At 38.5% G+C, this 18054-nt stretch overlaps 1 protein-coding gene across 2 annotated transcripts in view; it reads left to right on the plus strand.

Annotated features, from left to right (window-relative positions):
* Positions 1–18054, plus strand: part of pcdh1b (protocadherin 1b) — a 139117-nt gene that overhangs the window by 101667 nt on the left and 19396 nt on the right. The window contains exon 5 of one of the 2 annotated variants that reach the window (XM_057349036.1): positions 14481–15982. The exons of the other annotated variant lie outside the window; for it this stretch is intronic. Within the exon in view, the coding sequence (XP_057205019.1) occupies positions 14481–14536 (56 nt within the window). The 3' untranslated portion in view covers positions 14537–15982. Of the gene's footprint in view, positions 1–14480; positions 15983–18054 lie in introns of those variants that run through there. 2 annotated transcript variants of the gene reach the window in all.

The raw sequence follows: 18054 nt of genomic DNA on the forward strand, positions 1-18054 counted from the left end.
GTTAGAGGAAAAAAACACAAACATCTGATTTGGGTCGAGATTAGCGTACTTTTCACACTTTTAGACTGAATGGATAAATGGACAGACAGATGATAGATTGGGTGGCCATTTTAATAGTGCCATATTGTCAAGGATATAATGAATGTCAGAAAGTGTTTTAAAATCTTGAAATATACCAATATACAGTAATATTCTTATTATATACAGTAGTTATTGATGTGTGGAGAGACCCTTTCAGAACTTATTGACTTCATAATACCTGACCTACCTGTGTGCTTTAGTAATTATGCCTGGGATTGTATTTGATGCAATTTATTCTTTGCCGGTAGCACTCTGAATAAGACACCAACAATATCATAGCTGGTACTGGTCAATTGAATAAATATATGTGATCTAAAAAAGTTTACTGTACATGGACAAAACAGCCTGTAGATTTAAGATTCTAATAGCTTTATTGTCATAATAAAGTCTTTACATTGACACAATGTATATACTGTAGTATATGCATTTGACTTAAAAACCAAACATAGTACAGTATTGTACAGTATATACCTGACTTTTGTATAACAATCTTTTAACAGTGCTTTAAGAAAACCTTGAAATCAAAACCAGTCAAAAGGAAAAAAGTTTGACTTAAAGATAAATTATTAACATTTCAGAGAGCGTTTGAGACTATCTGTAGTTTAAGACTACTGTTTTACTTAAATGATTGTACAGATGGATGGATGGGTGATATACAGCTATTGTAATTGGCTCAAATCATCATGGAAACAGTGTTCCTAACAGTGTGTGAAACTGAAGGACAAAGACAGAAATTAAGTGATGGGTGGGTGTATGACAGAATACATCGGACCAACTGTCTGTCAGTTGGTTGTGCATGATGGTTGTGTGTGCGCATGGAGCTATGGGTTCAGGTTGACTTGCTAAAAAGTGTTTAACCGTGCACTTCAATCTTGCATCTCAAACACCCTAGGTAATAAAATGACATATTTGTGCAGTCAGTCATATGTATCTCTCCTGTGATCTTCATCTGGTCTTTATGGAAAGGATTTTAATACCACCATTTCCCCTAAACAGTTCACTGTATCTCTCTTCACGCTCACTTCCTCCATTGTCTTGTATTATACCATCCAGGTTTACATCTATAATGCATGTATGTGCGTTGCTTTCACCTGCTGCAATGCACTTGAAAATCACAAGCATCCCGGTAAGGTGGTGTAGATCTCAGTCAAAACAGTCAGAGCCCAGTTTCTTATGGGATTCCTTTTGTGCCAATAAGAATGAACGCAAACTTTTAAAAACCGAACAAAAATATACAATGAGAAAGAAAATAAACACTTTGATAATGAAAACAATAAACTCAATTGCAAGAAAGTGACATGATTTTCAAATAAACTGCTATTTTTCTTAACAATTTTCTAAGTTTCGTTTTTGCAAATAATAGTTGTGAATTCACTGCTAGATTTTTCATTTGCGCTTTCCGAGTTTTCGTTTACGCTTCTCAATTTTTCGTTCGCCTTTCTGGCACAAATCTCACGTGTAGGCAGGAATTATGACCGCTTTACGCTGATTGGCTAGTGAGTTTTTGATTGACAGCTCCCTGACAAGGAAGTCGATTTGCAAAAACGAAACTTAGAAAATTGTTAAGAAAAATAGCAGTTTATTTGAAAATCATGTCACATTCTTGCAACTGAGTTTATTGTTTTCATTATCAAAGTGTTTTTTCTCTTTCTCATTGTATATTTTTGTTCGGTTTTTAAAAGTTTGCGTTCATTTTTATTGGCACAAAAGGAATCCCATAGTTTCTCAGGTTAGGAGCAGCGATCAGGAATCAGTCCGTCTTGTGCTGACTTCTAAAAAGTCAGCGAAGGTTGGGTGAGAGATTATATGGCATATTTATAGGTGAGGAAATTTCAACAACGATGAAGACAAGGGCTTGCAGTATCAGGTCTACCTGCGGAGGTCAGCGGTGGGTTGTTAGTTTTTGAGCCATGTTGCGCTGATGGGATTAGGACGGACGTGACCCCAAAAGGTAATCCCAGCATGCAACAGTCAGGGAGAGAAGGATAGAGCTCATTAAAATACGCTCGGCAGTACAAGCCGCTTATGCACACAGGAGCTTTTATTGAGCAACTGTGCCGGCTGAGCAGAAAAACTTCCTGGAATATCTCCCAGCTCTTATTTCCTGAGATAGACACACATACACACTCCCACGCTACACACTGAGTGTGTTTTCTGCTGATGTTTTATCTTTTTTTGGTAGGTTGCGGGGTTTTGTGTGTCAATCACTTACAGTAGCAGAACCTGAAGTTTAAGACTCATGGGTTTATTTAGAGGTAACAGACTTTAAACAGATAACTTGGATCTTATGTTCCAGTAATATAAGTGGGTGGTTTATGTATGTGTGTGTGTGTGTGTGTGCAGGGGTACAGTAGCTGCTATTTAGTGCCTGCTGTTTTCAATGCATTAATTAGATGCTAAAGGAAGGAGACAGTACAAACTAATATCTTGCTTAGAGGTTTTTCTTGAGGAACTATTGAAATGAGCTTCAGAATTTGGCATTTGCTTTAATGACAGCATGCATTAAAGCTGGCATGAACACCACAGGTTTGTGCAAAACACGTGATCATGTTATCCCAGCATGATTTAAACATGTTCAAAAGAGCATCTTATGTACTTCTGTGAGAGCAGGAGGTGCCACATGGTCACAGACATTTCTTATCCATTTAAGTGACATCAGAAATAGTGCAAAATTGTATGTTATTTACATTTATGCATATTGCAGACCCTTTTATCCCAAGTGACTTAAACTACAGGTATACATTTGCATATTACACAAAGAAAAAAAGCTACCTGCAAATCTGCAAAAAAACTTTGTGCAAGTGTATTTTTGAAAGCATCCCTACTTCACGGAGTTTTAATAGAATGTCCTTCTAAAACTTTGTACCTCCAAATTCACTTTTCCAGGAAATGGAAAAAAAACACTGCATTTTTAAATGATTAAAGTTGACAAGCACTTTTTAAAACTTTTTATTGGTTAAGTATTTGCAAAAGTCAGTAACAAACATAAAGGGTGACGAATAATAATGATTTTTATTTTAAAATAAAAATCACCAAATATGGAGATATAGGTTTCAGAAGGACAGCAACGGTGAGTGCCTAAAACTTTTCACAGTACTGCAGCTTTGCAAGTAAGTTTCCTCGAGCGTCTTGGAGACATTGACACGGTTTTTCTGGTTTAATAAAATAATATTTTTTATTTTATATTCCAGTCTACTAAGGCACTAGCAACATTTCTAATAAATTATTTTCATTACTTCCATCCCAAATGTTTCATTGCACTGATTGAAATTCAATTCAATGAAAATTAAATTAAATACCTGTTCTTCACCAAACTAGTAAAACTAGTTGTGCAATTGTCTGACATTTACGCATTTAGCAGATGCTTTTATCCAAAGCAACTTGCATTGCATTATAGTATACATTTGTTTTTTTAAGTATGTGCAATCCCTGGGATCAAACCCATGACCTTGGGGTTGCTAACGCCATGCTCTTACCACTGAACCACAGGATAGCTTCTTTTTACAGATTGACCTTTAATGAAATACATGTTCTTCACCAAACTAGTAAAACTAGTTGTGCAATTGTCTGACATTGAAAGAACATTCTGTGAAAGTTGCCTAAAAGCCTGAAAGTATGTGTTTGTATGTGATGCTTGTGTTTTCCTTGTTTTACCCTCCCCTCCTCTGTGTCTCAGCTCTGTAGCTCAGGGCATTTCGAGGCTGAGAGAGAAAGGTTGAGACAGAATCTTAAGAAGTGAGATATTTGATTCTGATGTAAGACCATCTGTGGCTATTGATTTCTGTTTCTTTCCTCGGGATGAGTGCTGTTTTTTAAGTCATTTTTCACCTCAGGCGATTAAGCTCACCGTGTCCCTTTTTCTGAATGCTGTGTGTTTTGTGGAAGTGTCAATGTGTGTGTGAGACAAAGAAAAAAGACAAAGAGTGTGTGGGGGTTTTACTGTGCCTAGGAAATATTAAATATTTATACATAGTTAAATATTTTAGGGTGCTAACACATAGGCAAGCACAAGCATGCAAAAAACAATACACAAACTTAACCAATACTGTGCTTGGGTTACCGTATCTTTAAATATGAAGATCAATAATATTTCTTCCCAAATGTATAAAGCCATAACAGATGCCATCTAATTTCCATATTGATAAAAGCGGATGTACACTGTATACGGTAACAGCAGTTTCAGTCTTTTTTCAAAGAAAGAATAGCAACATGCAGCAAAACAACATCTTACCAAACTTGTTCGCGAAAATGCCGTTGTGTGAATGGCAAACGCTTTCATAGACAAGCAAGATCACAGGCAAAACTGAGCAAAATGTCCTTTAGTTATACATTCTGTTAAAATTCATGCATTATATTCAAACTTCTTGTTCAAACGTTTAAATGTAGGTGAGGACGTTTCAGCCTTTTGTCAACCACGGATTAGTGAGTATGTTTTGGCGCACCTTTATGGATTTAGGTAAGAAATAAACAGGTAAAGAATAAACAAACAGATTCAAGCTCTTTTGGATGCCTCCAGCTATTGGCAAAGACAAAGAACTCTTACATGTTGCTGTAGGACTCTATCAAGGAGTCTGTCGCACTAAAACAGTCAGTCAAGCGGGATGAAGTCGCGTATAAGGAACGATGTTTAGAGGGTCGTTTGCACCTGTGGCAGGTCACCATCATTCTCTTTAATAGATGTTGCGGTATATGGAGAAAAAGGCACAGCGGTGCGATGGCCGCCCATCAAATCCACTTAGAGAATGAGCGGATAAGGGGACTTACTGGACTCACCTTTTGTTTGCCTGCTCCTGTGTGTCTGGATCCTTCTGCGAGCGCTACATAATCCCATCAAACGCCACCCCTGTATCCACCAGAAAGACCACTGATTATTGAATGGAAGATTAGGATTATACAGGCAACAGATTGGAACTCTTATACCCCCTCCAAACAAATAAATAAATCATCAAATAGATGAATAGGAATAAGTAAATAAAAAGGTGAATCGACACATGAAAGCTACATGGAAACCTCTGGGTTTATTTTTGAATTTTACAGAATGATTTATGAAATGCACAGACCTCTGTTATTTACTGGTTTTATTATTTTTAATGCATGGTTGGGATCTCGCTCATAGTTCAGATGGATTGATCTGAGTCCAACTGGATTTCATTGGGCTAAGTCTTGGCTGCATGCAGGGGGCTTATGGTCCGGCCAGTCCCAAATCCTGAGGATGGAAGAAAGACAGATTAAATGGTATATGCCTGTCACACAGTGTTGTTTGTTTATTTATATCGTTTTTTAGCATTTATTAATTCTTGTTAATGTATGTTTAATTAAAAAATGTATTAGCAAATGCTGAAATTAACATGAACTAACATTAATAAATGCTGTATAAGTATTGTTCATTGTTAGTTCATGTTATCTAATGCAACAAATACAACTTTATTGAAGTGTTACAAAAAAAACATGTTCATTTTACCCTCGTTTCAACTTTATTCTTGTAAACATAGCTGTGTAGACTATGGTTATTGTTCGCTCCATAGACAAAATGTTTTGTGGTATTATTAAAGGATTTTAAGTCAAATGCATTTGTTTGTTGAATCTGGTCACAAACAAGGCAGCTGTCAATGTGGAGAGGTTGCTACATGTCATTATCATCATGGATTGGTCTATGACATTCATGGTAAAATGAATGCATGAATTTGTGATTTCAGTCCTCTGATTTCCAGTGCAAATTCCTAAAGCGAACTCTTACTTTTTTTTTACTTTTGATTAATTTGCTTTAGTTTTCCCACTATTTTATCATTCCAGCCCATCCTTCTGCATTTTATCAAAAGGTTGGTGTTATGAAGCCCTCATGCATTTGTATGTTACAGGACCAGCGCACCATGCCCTGTAGACATTCTCTCTTGAGTGCAGCATGTTGGACATTCACTCATGCTGTCAATCAAAGCTGTCACCAAAGGCCATATTAGAGTTCACACTGGAGGCTTCATGCATCACCATTACTGCACCGACCGTGGCTTCATGATACAAATGGGTCAGAATGGGCAAAAGCTTGCAGTGTCTCCCGTCCTCTCCAACATCAAGAGACAAACAGAATAGTTCTGTATACAGAACTGCTGCCAAACACAAAGTTTGTCTTATTATCTCATTTCTGTCTTTCTCTTATTTCATTTAAAATTCTCTTCATTTTAATTATTACACCGTTTACACTAAAAGTGAGCAATATGACACGGTGTGATAGGATGTGCCATAAATAGATGGCTCTCATTATAATCAATGACACTGTCACATGGTGGCACTGCGTTAGCCTTTTGGCTACAAGATTTTACAGTGGTCTGTTTTCTGTTCTCTCCTATGTGCTGGTCTGTCACTTCTGCTTGGTGACAGGAATAGTTGTGGTCTTGTACTTTCCTGGTGCTGATTGGCGCTAATCAAGACTAGAAAATGTCTACCCAATAAAAAACATCACATTCTCAACAAAGAAAGCTCGTTTTTGATCCAGCCACTTGAAAATGTTACACATTTATCCAACCTGATCTCTACTATTTTACGCAGTGGCTAATTCGTATGAATTCATACAACGTGAATCGTACAAAAACATAGAAAACGCCATGCTAAAACCCCTCACCTAACCCCACCCCTAAACCTAACGTCACAGTCGTGGAAGCAGATCATACGAATAAGATCACACAAATTCATACGAATAAGCCACGTTGTAAAATAGTTACAAAGTCCCGTGAGATTGTGTTGATTTATCTTGTCCTGTCTATTTTTTTGGTGGGGGGAGGAGGAACATGTTTCTGTTGTTATATACGAAAATAGCTGTACTTGTGTGTATTCCAAGTTGAGATGTGATTGAAGCCCACTCACTGGTTAAAGGAAATGGATAAATGCAGCATTTTTCGATATAAGTGTTCCATCCTAGAATGTAGCTTTGAGGTCTGCGATCCACAGGAAGGCAATATCAACTCCCTCTAAACCTCTTTTTAACGAGGCTCAGGGCCGGACCCCCCTCTGTCTGTAAAGCACTGTGTTGGCTACTTCTCAGTGGTCAGTAGTGGCCATGCTGGCCGGTGTCTGGCTATCTGTAGTATCGCTCACTGTCATGCCTCACATAATTCTCTTTTTCTCTCTTATCTTTCACCATTTCCCTCTCTCTTGCACACCAGCTGAACTTCACAGTTTAATACAGCATAATTTATCTGACAACGACCTGCTAATAGTCTGAGGCCTCCTCTCTTTAGGAGGTCACGGGAAAGATCAATTCTATCCTTTTCATCTCTATTTGTTTCCTGCAGAATGATTATACTGTGCTGACCCAATACAAATCTGCATATGTAATAGGCTTTTTGTACAACAAAGATAAAGTTTCTAGACAAAGCGGTTGCCAATGAGGGCGCAGACAGTGAATGACTGAGTAACGTTTATCAGCAAGCTTACAGCAGATTTGAAAACAGAAGGGTGTCTCAATCAAGTGCTCTCTCTTATTTTTCCGTGCTTTATTACACACGCAAACACACTCACACTGCCTCTCAGAGGAACAGTGGGGTCTGATCTTGCCCTGGGCATAGGGAGTTGCGCTCATACTGTGGAAAGAAGCCAGTGATTGTGAAGAGGTCCCATAATGCTTAGAGGCTGAACAGTGTATGGACGCATGTGCGTATAGCCATGCTGACGCTCCTTAGGGGGAGGAAATACACATTGCTGGTCAGTTACTGTCACTGGAGCCCGTCCGCTCAGGAGAGCTAGTGGTAGTCGAGAGAGTAAAACCGTAGTTTATGTCTGCCTGACACATTGATTTGTGAAAAAATATACCTGACAAAATAGATCAACCCATGCTTCACTCTAACAATCCCATTACAGACCATTTAATCAATTTACTAGGCCTAACCATAGGAAATGGAAAATAAATAAACAAGTGGATCAAAGCTTTCAAGATCTAATTGGGGTCTAACCAGGTGTGTACTCTGTATCTGACAGCGGTCTTCACTGTAAACATTTGTTTTAACGAGAAGCAACAGAACACGAGCATGTCAGTTTAATGACCGGCGCTAGTTCGCGTGAAAGACGCCGATTTTATCTCCATCAACAAGCAATTAGCTTCGTCTCGCTGTCTTTCTCTCTTTTCTCCATGATCAAAGAATGTTTTTTCAAGTCTGAGATCTAAGTAGAAATCAGTCACAGGAAGGAAACAGTCGTCCACCTGCAGATCTGTGCAATCACTGAAACCTTTCCTGGGCTTTTGATACTGAAAAAGTGTCTAAATGTGGATTCTTCTTTGGGGATTTTTTTTGTTGTATTTTTACAAGTGAAAAACATTTCATTTGGTAGTTTTCCAAAAATCAGATAGCTTTGGCAAAAACTCCTAATCCTAGCCTGATTTTACAGGAATTCTTACTATACGAGTAGGCTAATTCGTATGAATTCATACAATGTGAATCATACACAAGTGTTTTAGAAAAAAGCAATACTGAAGACCCTCCCCTAACCCTACCCATAAACCTAACGTCACTGACATGAAAGCAATTCGTACTAAAACATACAAATAATATTGTACGAATTCATACGAATTAGCCACCTCGTGAAATATTTACGAATTCCAGTGTGAGTCATTATTGTACATTATACAACTAGTAGATTTTACTAGTAGTAAAATTGTTAACGTAAATTTTAAAAATATGTGACAGACAATACTTCAACTGTCCAACCATAATCAAGTATTCCAGAGAGTTTTAGTATACGCACCACACAACCAGGCTAGCCGATTATACCCTGCATTTGGCTCACCATCAAATTTAAACAAGCCACCGTCCCATCGACGTTTAATCCGAAGAGATAGAAAAAAGCATGGCGAGAAGATGAGAGCGAGGTACAGAGAAAAAACATGAGAGATGAAGAGGCCCAGCGCTAGCTAAGAGGATTAATAGTCATACGTTGGCATGGAGAGACTAAGCTGGTCACACTATTAGACAACCTTGCCTTTATTGTATCTGATGAGTGAGCTGTCGTCTGAAAAATCCAAGGCAGGAAGCGCAGAAGGAATGAAAGAAGAAAAGCACGAAACACTCCAGCGGTCTGCGAAGTCTAAGAAGTCAGACACGTCTCTTTCAGATCCGACGCTTCGACAGTTACAGATTTTTTCCCTTCCCTTTGTCAATGCCGTCTGGAAGTCTAAACAGTCACTCACTGTGCTTTTGTCTCTGTGCTGGATGGATCCTCTGACATCATGGTTGTTACAGCTGAGCACTCATGGATGAAGAATTGGTGCACAATCTCAAACAAGCCACCCTGTATCTCATATCGGCACTTTATGATGCTGCACTATAGGGTTTATGAGGCTTTTATTGTCATTTGAAAGATTTTGGGAACTTTTCGCCGTGGGGACTTTTAGAAAATAAAGTGCCACCGTAATGGCATTTCCCCCACGTCATTCAGTTTTGTACAGTATTGTGTTTGATAGCATTTTGCGATGGAAGTGACATTTTTGGAAGGAATTGTCAGGCTTCTTTTGTCTTGTTAAAGATAATTACAGCTCGCATTTTGTGTATCCTATATACACACAATTAAATAGCATTTTCACAGTTTCACAGATTTGCTTTTTTAAAACAGCACGCTTGAAAATGACACCCAATAAACACTTCACATCACAAAACAAATCTTTAAAAATGCCTCACATCACATTGCGCTTCAACACATCTGTCTACAAAGTACACAAAAGTATCAGTGTTTCGGTTGTAATAGAAATTAAACCTGATTAGTGATTTTGATTTGATCAAAATCAATTCTTAGGGCCTTAAAGTGAAGAAAAATCTGAGTTTGACCAAAGAGAAAAAGCTCAACCATGACTGACAGACAGGTCGCCACAACAGCTGCTGTGCCCTGTGTGGTGCCAAAGATGACTCCCCTCTCTCCGGCACCCTCCCTGGGTTCTGGCAGTCAAGCCCAGCCTTGTACATATTAATACTGACACACACACATACAGTACATCACTGATACCAGGTACCCTCTGTGTACTTAAATGCCCCATGCTGGGCCTCTGGCACACACACTCACATGCACACGCACACACAGGCAACCATGCTGAGTTGTCTCACTGTGTGGAGATAATAACAAGCACTACCTGTGCGGACGACCCTCAAACTTACCGTGATTATACTGTTCTTTAAATGTCTATAACAGAATCGTATGTTTCACAGTATGGAAGATAATGCGCTATGCAGTGTAGAGTACCTGTATGGACAAAAAAAGGACTTTCAACATCTCTTCTGTGTTTTCTGCTACAACACCTGTCTGAATCAGTACAAGGCCACAAAGTTAAATTACACCCCCGATTATCTCACCCTCACCTTCAATGGCATAGAAAATTAAAAGAGCTGTAATGGTGTCAAGCCAATCTGTTCAGATTTCAAACAATGCACTATAATCTATAGACATGGACTATATAAATCAGTGCATCATTGTTTTATAAATTCAGTGTTGCCTTGTCACTTCTGCCGCCATAAATCACGGTTAGTCATTCAGCTGCTGATACCAAGCAGAGGATGTGGAGATGTTGCACTTTGTTGTCACATAGTTAGACAAGAGACAGTATAATTTACAGCTGTCTGATGAGCGCCTCGCTTATGATTGTTGGACGGCATAAATAATGGCCATAGGAAAATAGACGAATGGAGAAATAGATAAACAAAGACATCAACAAACAATGAAGCGTCAGTCTGAATATGATCACATTTGTCGGGCAGACGCCAGTGAAGCATTTATCCTCGTTCAGAGATCCCGTATCCCACATTGTCATTATTGCGTTCTTTGACAGACAGCTTAGTCGTGTTAGTCAGGTTCAGACGGACTTATTGGTTTGCCGACTATGTGAAGAAAAGCGGATGCAAAACATTAATAAATATACATCGAGGAGGAATTTATCTCCTGTATTTTCTTTGCTTTGTTTTTCAGTATGCTCCACAGATAAAACGCGAATCATAGTGCCATCTCGCTCTCTCTCGCGAGCTCACTCTTTGTCCTCCTCACAATGTATTCCCTATCTCTCTTTTCATGCTGTTTGGTGTAGAATTAGAGCTCTTGAGCTATGTTTAAATGGTGTTTATGCAAATAATCACTAGCCTCAGCACAATTATTTAAAGTGCTAACAACAGAGAAATGCATCTTGCTCAGCCTGACAGAAGTCACACTCCCACTCACTGTGGCCATCTGGCTGCGGTGCAACACACTTTTTACCGCATTTTGCTGGTTGAAAGTTTGAGATATTTTTTATTTAGTTGATTATCTCCTTGTGTCACAATAAGAACATAGTTAAAAGGTTGGAGCTACTAATATTCCTTCATTTGTGGGCTTTTAAAGAGGTGCACATTTTATTTTGATCTTTTATTTTTTCAGAACTTTCAGAATTTTCAGAATTTTTTGTATTTATGAAGATGTCGTATTTATTAAACAAGCCCCTGCTGAGCTTGTATAGAGATTGTTGTAACTAGATTGCTGTAAACTGAGGTGTGTGTTCTGGCCAAGGTCTAGAATTAACACCCGCTATGCACCAAATGCAAGGAAGGGTTGGTTTTGGCATGTAAATCAAACTTGCCAGTGGGCTGGTAACTCAGTTAGAAAGTATCTGTCATCTCTAGTTTTCACTGTCATTTCCAATAGTAAAAGTAGCATAAGGAATAAATAAATAAATAAACTTTATAATGTATGTTTGCATTTTTATTGGAGATTAATGCAGTATAGTCCAAAATCTAGAAGTAGATGATAAATAGTTATAAACAACGTAAATAAGTTCTGAAAAAAATCATCATATATTTGATTATAAACAAATTTTGTTATAATCAAATTTTATCATATATTATTATAATAATAATCTAATAAAAATGTACGTCATTTTTAGCTCATTTTTACTGTTTTTACCTACTACATTTTTTTTCTTTTTTGATGCATCCCTCCTTTTTCTCTCTCATTGTAGCATTTATTTTTGCATCTGTGAACCTTATAAAACATTGATCAATCGATCGATCATTCAATCAATCAATCAATCAATCAATCAATCAATCAATCAATCAATCAATCAATCAAACAAAAGAATAAGCAAGGAACTATAATATTAATACCATATTATTCTTACCCTCCTGTTATGTGTGTTTTTTGACAATCTAGCAGTTGTCAGTTTGTGCCCAGTAACATCTTTGATAACTGGAGAATAACTGTGCAGCTGAGGTGACTCTTGGGTGCTCCATTTGCAGAATCAAACTTCATTTTAAAGGTGAGAGTCGCTTGGGGAAGCATGGAGAAAGGTGGAGGCGGAGGGCTTGTGTGGCACAAACAACAATAACGCATCACGTCAGGCGGTAACCTCTGACGCAAGTGCTCGTGGGAAGGTGCTAAACGAGTAGGTGGCAGGCTGAGCCTCATTAGTCCCAGATGCTGCCCGACACACTCACAGGCCTGCATACACACACTCCGACAGATGTCGAGGTGGCAGAGGTGAGGGCCGGGATTGGGGGGGCTCTTGTCTCATTGATTAGATCTGAGAAAACAGCTTGAGCGAGGCCACTAAAAGCCGTGTTGGCTGCACCCGAAGTCGTAAACCACTGAATGTGTGTATACATGTGCACATGATGAAACACACCTCATATTCATTATAATGGAATCTTGTTGTTCAACCATACAATTATCGTTTTCGTATAATACGACTTTAAATGTGTATTCGTGCATTACGAGTTATGGTGTTGGAGTTGTGGGATTGAATCTATAGGTTATATGTAACATAACAATAAATTGGCACCCCTGCCCAAAATAAAATAGTGATTTGTACAATTTAAAGTTTAAAAGTGTCCCTGTCCCTTCTTAATTGAAACAGACAACTAAGTTAATCAACATGTTGTTTGCTTGACCTGCTCAACACAGCGATATTGGAGTAACTAATATTGTGGGTGCAATTCCATTAATTACCACTAGAGGCGCAAACATCACACAGTTCCCTTTACAAATAAGTCTATATACTGTAAATCACACTCAATCTATGATAATGACGTACAGTTTATACGCACAATTTCCGCACCTTACACCTGCGTGTCAGAAACGATGGCTCAGCAGGCAAGCAGCCTTGAATACAAAGCCAGCTCGTTGCATTTAATGCAGTGATAAAAAGTCCATGTCTGTATTAGTGACACACAGAATCCGTAAGGCGAGCACTGGTCTCTGGACAGATTGCAGCAGCTGGTGTTTGTGTCAGTGGGTACAGTGAAGCAGTGGCTGAAACTGTTACCGTGCAGTGCCTCATTGCCTACTGATGAGATGAAATGTCAGTTGCATTTCTCCTGCTGATCTGCACCCGGTAGGCAAGCTGTGCCAACTGTGTGCGGAGTCTGTGTCCTAACATTGTGAGAGACCTCTGGATCAGCCGTTGGCTGTAAAAGCAGCGTGGGCCAGCAGGAATGGTAGTGGAAAAATATTGTAGTAGCTCTTGCTCTATTTGTGTAACAACAGGTGTATCGCAACAAGACAGAACAGCATATCTTGGCAATGGTAACTGGGACTGCATGGAAACTTTTTGGGGACTTTTTTACTTTTTTGATCCTGGACATGTTTGGGCTAGGGTGCTGTGCATTATTATGGACAACAGCACGAGAGAACACAACCACTGCAGTACACGGCCATCTGTGTAGCGCTGTGTATGTGTGGTCTCGGGGGAGCAGGTTTGTACAAATCTCTAAATTAACTTTGCAAAACACTGTATATACTTCAGAAAGTTTTGAACATGCTCTGTGTGCATCACTTGAAGCAAATGCCTTGTTAAGAAACTGAAAATTGTTTAAAAAATAATCATTTTATAATGATCACTGCAGCAAAATAAATGCAATAATTAAATGTTAAAATGCCAAATAAACATAACAAGCTCTAATACTGAATTATGACTGGATATAATATTTTTTTTGGCCTTGCCCCCTTGCTCTTATGTTTGTTGACACACATTCGTCCAAAGATGTTTTATAGGAAAGGTTCACCCAAAAAAATAATGTCAATCCAAAGCTGTATGACTTCATTTCATCCATGTAACACTAAATGAGAGATTTTAAAGAATTATGCTGGTTACTCTTTTCCATGCAATTGCAATGAACAGAATTGGAGTGAATAATGATTTAAATCATAGTGTTTTATATTGTTTTAGCATCCTTGATCCTGATGCTTGAAAGAACAACCAGCACAAGTCTTAAAATTCTCCGTTTGTGTTCAACGGAATAATAAACTATCACATGGCTTTGGTCGTTCTGAGTGTGAAACGTTTTTGGGTCAACTAATCCTTTAAATGCACTATTATTTCTTATTTACTTTTTCTAAGAGATATTTTGCATGGAATGTGTTGCGTTCCAGTACGTGAGTAGTAAGTCGTATCTATCCTCTTGTAGGTGCTGTAACGGGCGTTGACCAAGAGAAGGGGGCCGGCCAAAAAAGACTGCCTTAAACATTCTTCTTTTTTCAAAATGTTTTTCTCCTAAGCGTACTTTTTCCTTTTTGCTCTGCTGAAGTAGGACAGAGCTTGCCTCTTGTCAAAGATTGCGATAACACATATCTCCCCATCTCTGAAATATATATAACTACCTTTTGTTGCACATAAGCAATGAGAAAACCAATGGACAGACTCTGGAGAGGAAAAGCAGACTGAAAATTGTCTTTTCAATGGACGTGGGCGTCTATTCGCTGATGTTTGTCAACCCACCTTGGCGTTTTTATATTTTTTCCGTAGCTTTTTGGGAGTGGATATCTCTCATCTAAGGATACTGTTTGGAGTTGGATCTACTCTAACTAATGGATTTATGATATCGTCATTTTTTGCTCAGCTGTGCATTTCTCCCCTTTGCTATGAACACTTTTGTATGGACTAGTACCTTCCTATCTTCTCCCATCTGTTTTCAACACAATTGGAGGCTTATTAACATTGTAATCATCCAGTTTTTGGTAGGTATGTCTTTCTTCTGTTCCTCCTCCTTTTTTTTCATTCTTTCTCCTTTCTCATCTGCCCTCTCCTTCATTTTCTTCTCTTTGTCTCCCTCTCTCTACCACAAGCAGGCCCATTCACTTTTCCTAAAAATCACATAAGAGTACTTAAAAGCTCATCTTTAATGCACTCTGACCTATTATCAAATACAGTGGCAGTATTTTTCAACTCACTCATAAAAAGGAGGGAATGTTTTATACAAAAATGAGAGAAAAGACTGAATTAAATCAACACTTTGCACTTTTTTATTCTTGTATCCCCTTCAAAAGACTCTAAGTAAATAGAGGGGAGAATGGAAACGACACTTAGATGAGAACATTATCTCAGTTTTGGCCTCTGCAGATGTGTGTGCTCATGAACCCAAATGGAGCTCAGTGCCATAGAGTTTCAGTGTTTGTTAATTAGATTGGGTGACTGTAACATAACAGACTCCATTTCCTGCCTCTCTCTCTCTCTCTCTCTCTCTCTCCCTCTCTCTCTCTCTCTCTTTCTCTCTTTTTCTCTGAAAGCATTGACCTCTTCGCCTCACACCAGTCAATGACTGTGCCACAGTGTTACACAGACACCAAATACACACGAGGAACTGAGGAAGTGTTTATGTGAATAATGTAGATATGTAACTAGCTGATATTGAATGATATTTATCAAATATATATAAATATATGGCACATTTATCTGACAGTATGTCCCTAATGTATATATTTTATGAACACGTAAGGACTTTTTCTTCTGTGTGTCTGAGACAGTGATTACAAAGACTGTAGAGAGGAAGCTAGATTAATGTCATGGGTCATTTACTTACATTAAGCCAGTGATAGAGATTCTGTCAGCTACACAGACAGTCTAGCGGAAAGTGCTGTTCATGTGAATGTACTTTGTAATCAGCCATTTTTAGTACAATAAATGGACTTATCAACATCCGGTTGCTGTGTCTGTACTTTTAATGCACGATTGCAGCTGTTTTTAAATGAAACACTGACCGCTTTCTCTTTTAACATGTGTGATGACGTTGAGTGAAATTTGCTATTTTTAGATATACCACAGTAGTGCAAGATTATCATTTTCATCTAACATTGTATTTGGCTATAATTGACTGTTACTGGGTACTGTTCTGTTCTAACCCCCCCCCCAAAAAAAAACAATGCTATTACCATGCTTCCAACACACGGTAAATACTATGGTACTAGACTATGGTCAAATATGATAACAGCAAAAAAACAAAAACTACAGTTCATAAAAGACAACACATGTCAATTCTTATTTAGATCAACAGCATTTGTTTTTAAGGTTTGCAGCTTGTTTTTTTCCAATCGTAGTGTCTGTTGAAGCAGAGCAGCCATCTTATTTTCTTTCTCACAGACAACTCCAACAAAGGAAAACACTCCAAACATTTGCAAATCACTAAGGTGGTCAAGAAAAACAGATTGGGAATGTGACATTTACACTGTGTAGAAATATCAACAGCTATTGTTACAGTTAGACTTCTATCTGAGTGGCATTTATGGCCCAAAAGAATGTCGAGTGGATCATTAGGAGAAATGGAAGACAAGGGTGCAAGGTGTACAACCTAAAATTAGTCACATTGTGAGGACCAGCCAACAGCCCTGTGAGGAAAACATATTAATACAAACTAAATAATCTCCTTATAAAATGCACAAAGCTTATTTTGATGGTAAGGTTTAGGGGTAGTGAACAAAAAATATAGTTGGCTTGCTATTTAAAAGTCAATTAAAAATTCCCACCACATGAAGAATAAATATGTGTGTGTTTGCATGTGGGTGTAGTAGCAGTAGTCACAAATTACATCCCACGCGAAACTCTATTTTCACATTCTAATTCAGGCACTCTCTGAAAGATCTTGATGACATGAAAGAAATGTGTTTTTCTACTCACACCTTACACACACACCCTTCTTTAAAGTATGTGCATGCTGCATTCTGCACATATCTGTCCCTGAATGAATATCTGTGTGTGTGTGGGCTATGAGAGACAGCGGTAATGTCAGAAAGCTAGTTGAGAGCGACTGAAGACATTTTAAACTGAAGGCACCACTGAATTTAATTAAATCCTAACTTGCAGGCCTAATTAACACCATGATAAATAACATCGTCCACCAGAGGTACAGCTCATCTGCAGACGATGCTAAAATGGATCTAATCCAAGCTCCTTGTTCTTTTTCCTTTTGATGAAATGTGTGTAATACATTTGTCATCTTAACAAGAAAACAACGACATCCTGTTCCCCGATGCCCTGCAGCCCTAATCGGTTTTACTTTACCAAAAGAAGGGTGTGTGTTGTGTACTGAACGATGTCAAAGAAATAGATCAGATGTTCTAGATAGATGTTCAATCAACCTGCACTGTAAGCAAACAAACAGGGCAGTAGAGCTTGACTCGTGCCTCTAAATTCAGAGGCGTTTGACGTGCCAGCTGCTGCCCTGTGGCAAGAGACATGCATACGCAGCCAGTGAAACGCATTTTGTCTGAATAAGCAGGCTTGACTGAACATTAAAGTTGTGTCCCAAATGATATTCCATGCACTACACATACTGGGTACTCGGCCATCCGATGTATGAATTATAGAAGTGACGTCCAAAATGAAACACCTCCCCTTTTGCATTACATTGAATTACATTTTTGTTGAAGGACAATCCCGTTATAATGCATGTGATGTATTGCCGCTAGCTTTAATACATTTAGGCCCTTTCCAGTAGGTAGAGAAAATACGTGACGAACCTATGTGGTCTTTGCGGCACGTGTCTCTATTTGTATGTCTTAAGGGCTGTATCTAAATGAACAGACTGTGCATGCGCTTAGACAGATGGTGTGAGGTAGTGTTTGGCTAAACAGGGCATTTACTTGATACTATACAATCAATCAGCACACGAAAACACACACGCAGCGTGTTTATAACACCTCCAGCACAGATGTGTTCTAGTTTCAGCCACTGTACAAGAACATGGCCACGCTATTCTCAGGTCTATA

This window comes from Triplophysa rosa, linkage group LG13, assembly GCF_024868665.1.
Source record: "Triplophysa rosa linkage group LG13, Trosa_1v2, whole genome shotgun sequence".
NCBI classification, from domain to species: Eukaryota; Metazoa; Chordata; class Actinopteri; order Cypriniformes; family Nemacheilidae; genus Triplophysa; species Triplophysa rosa.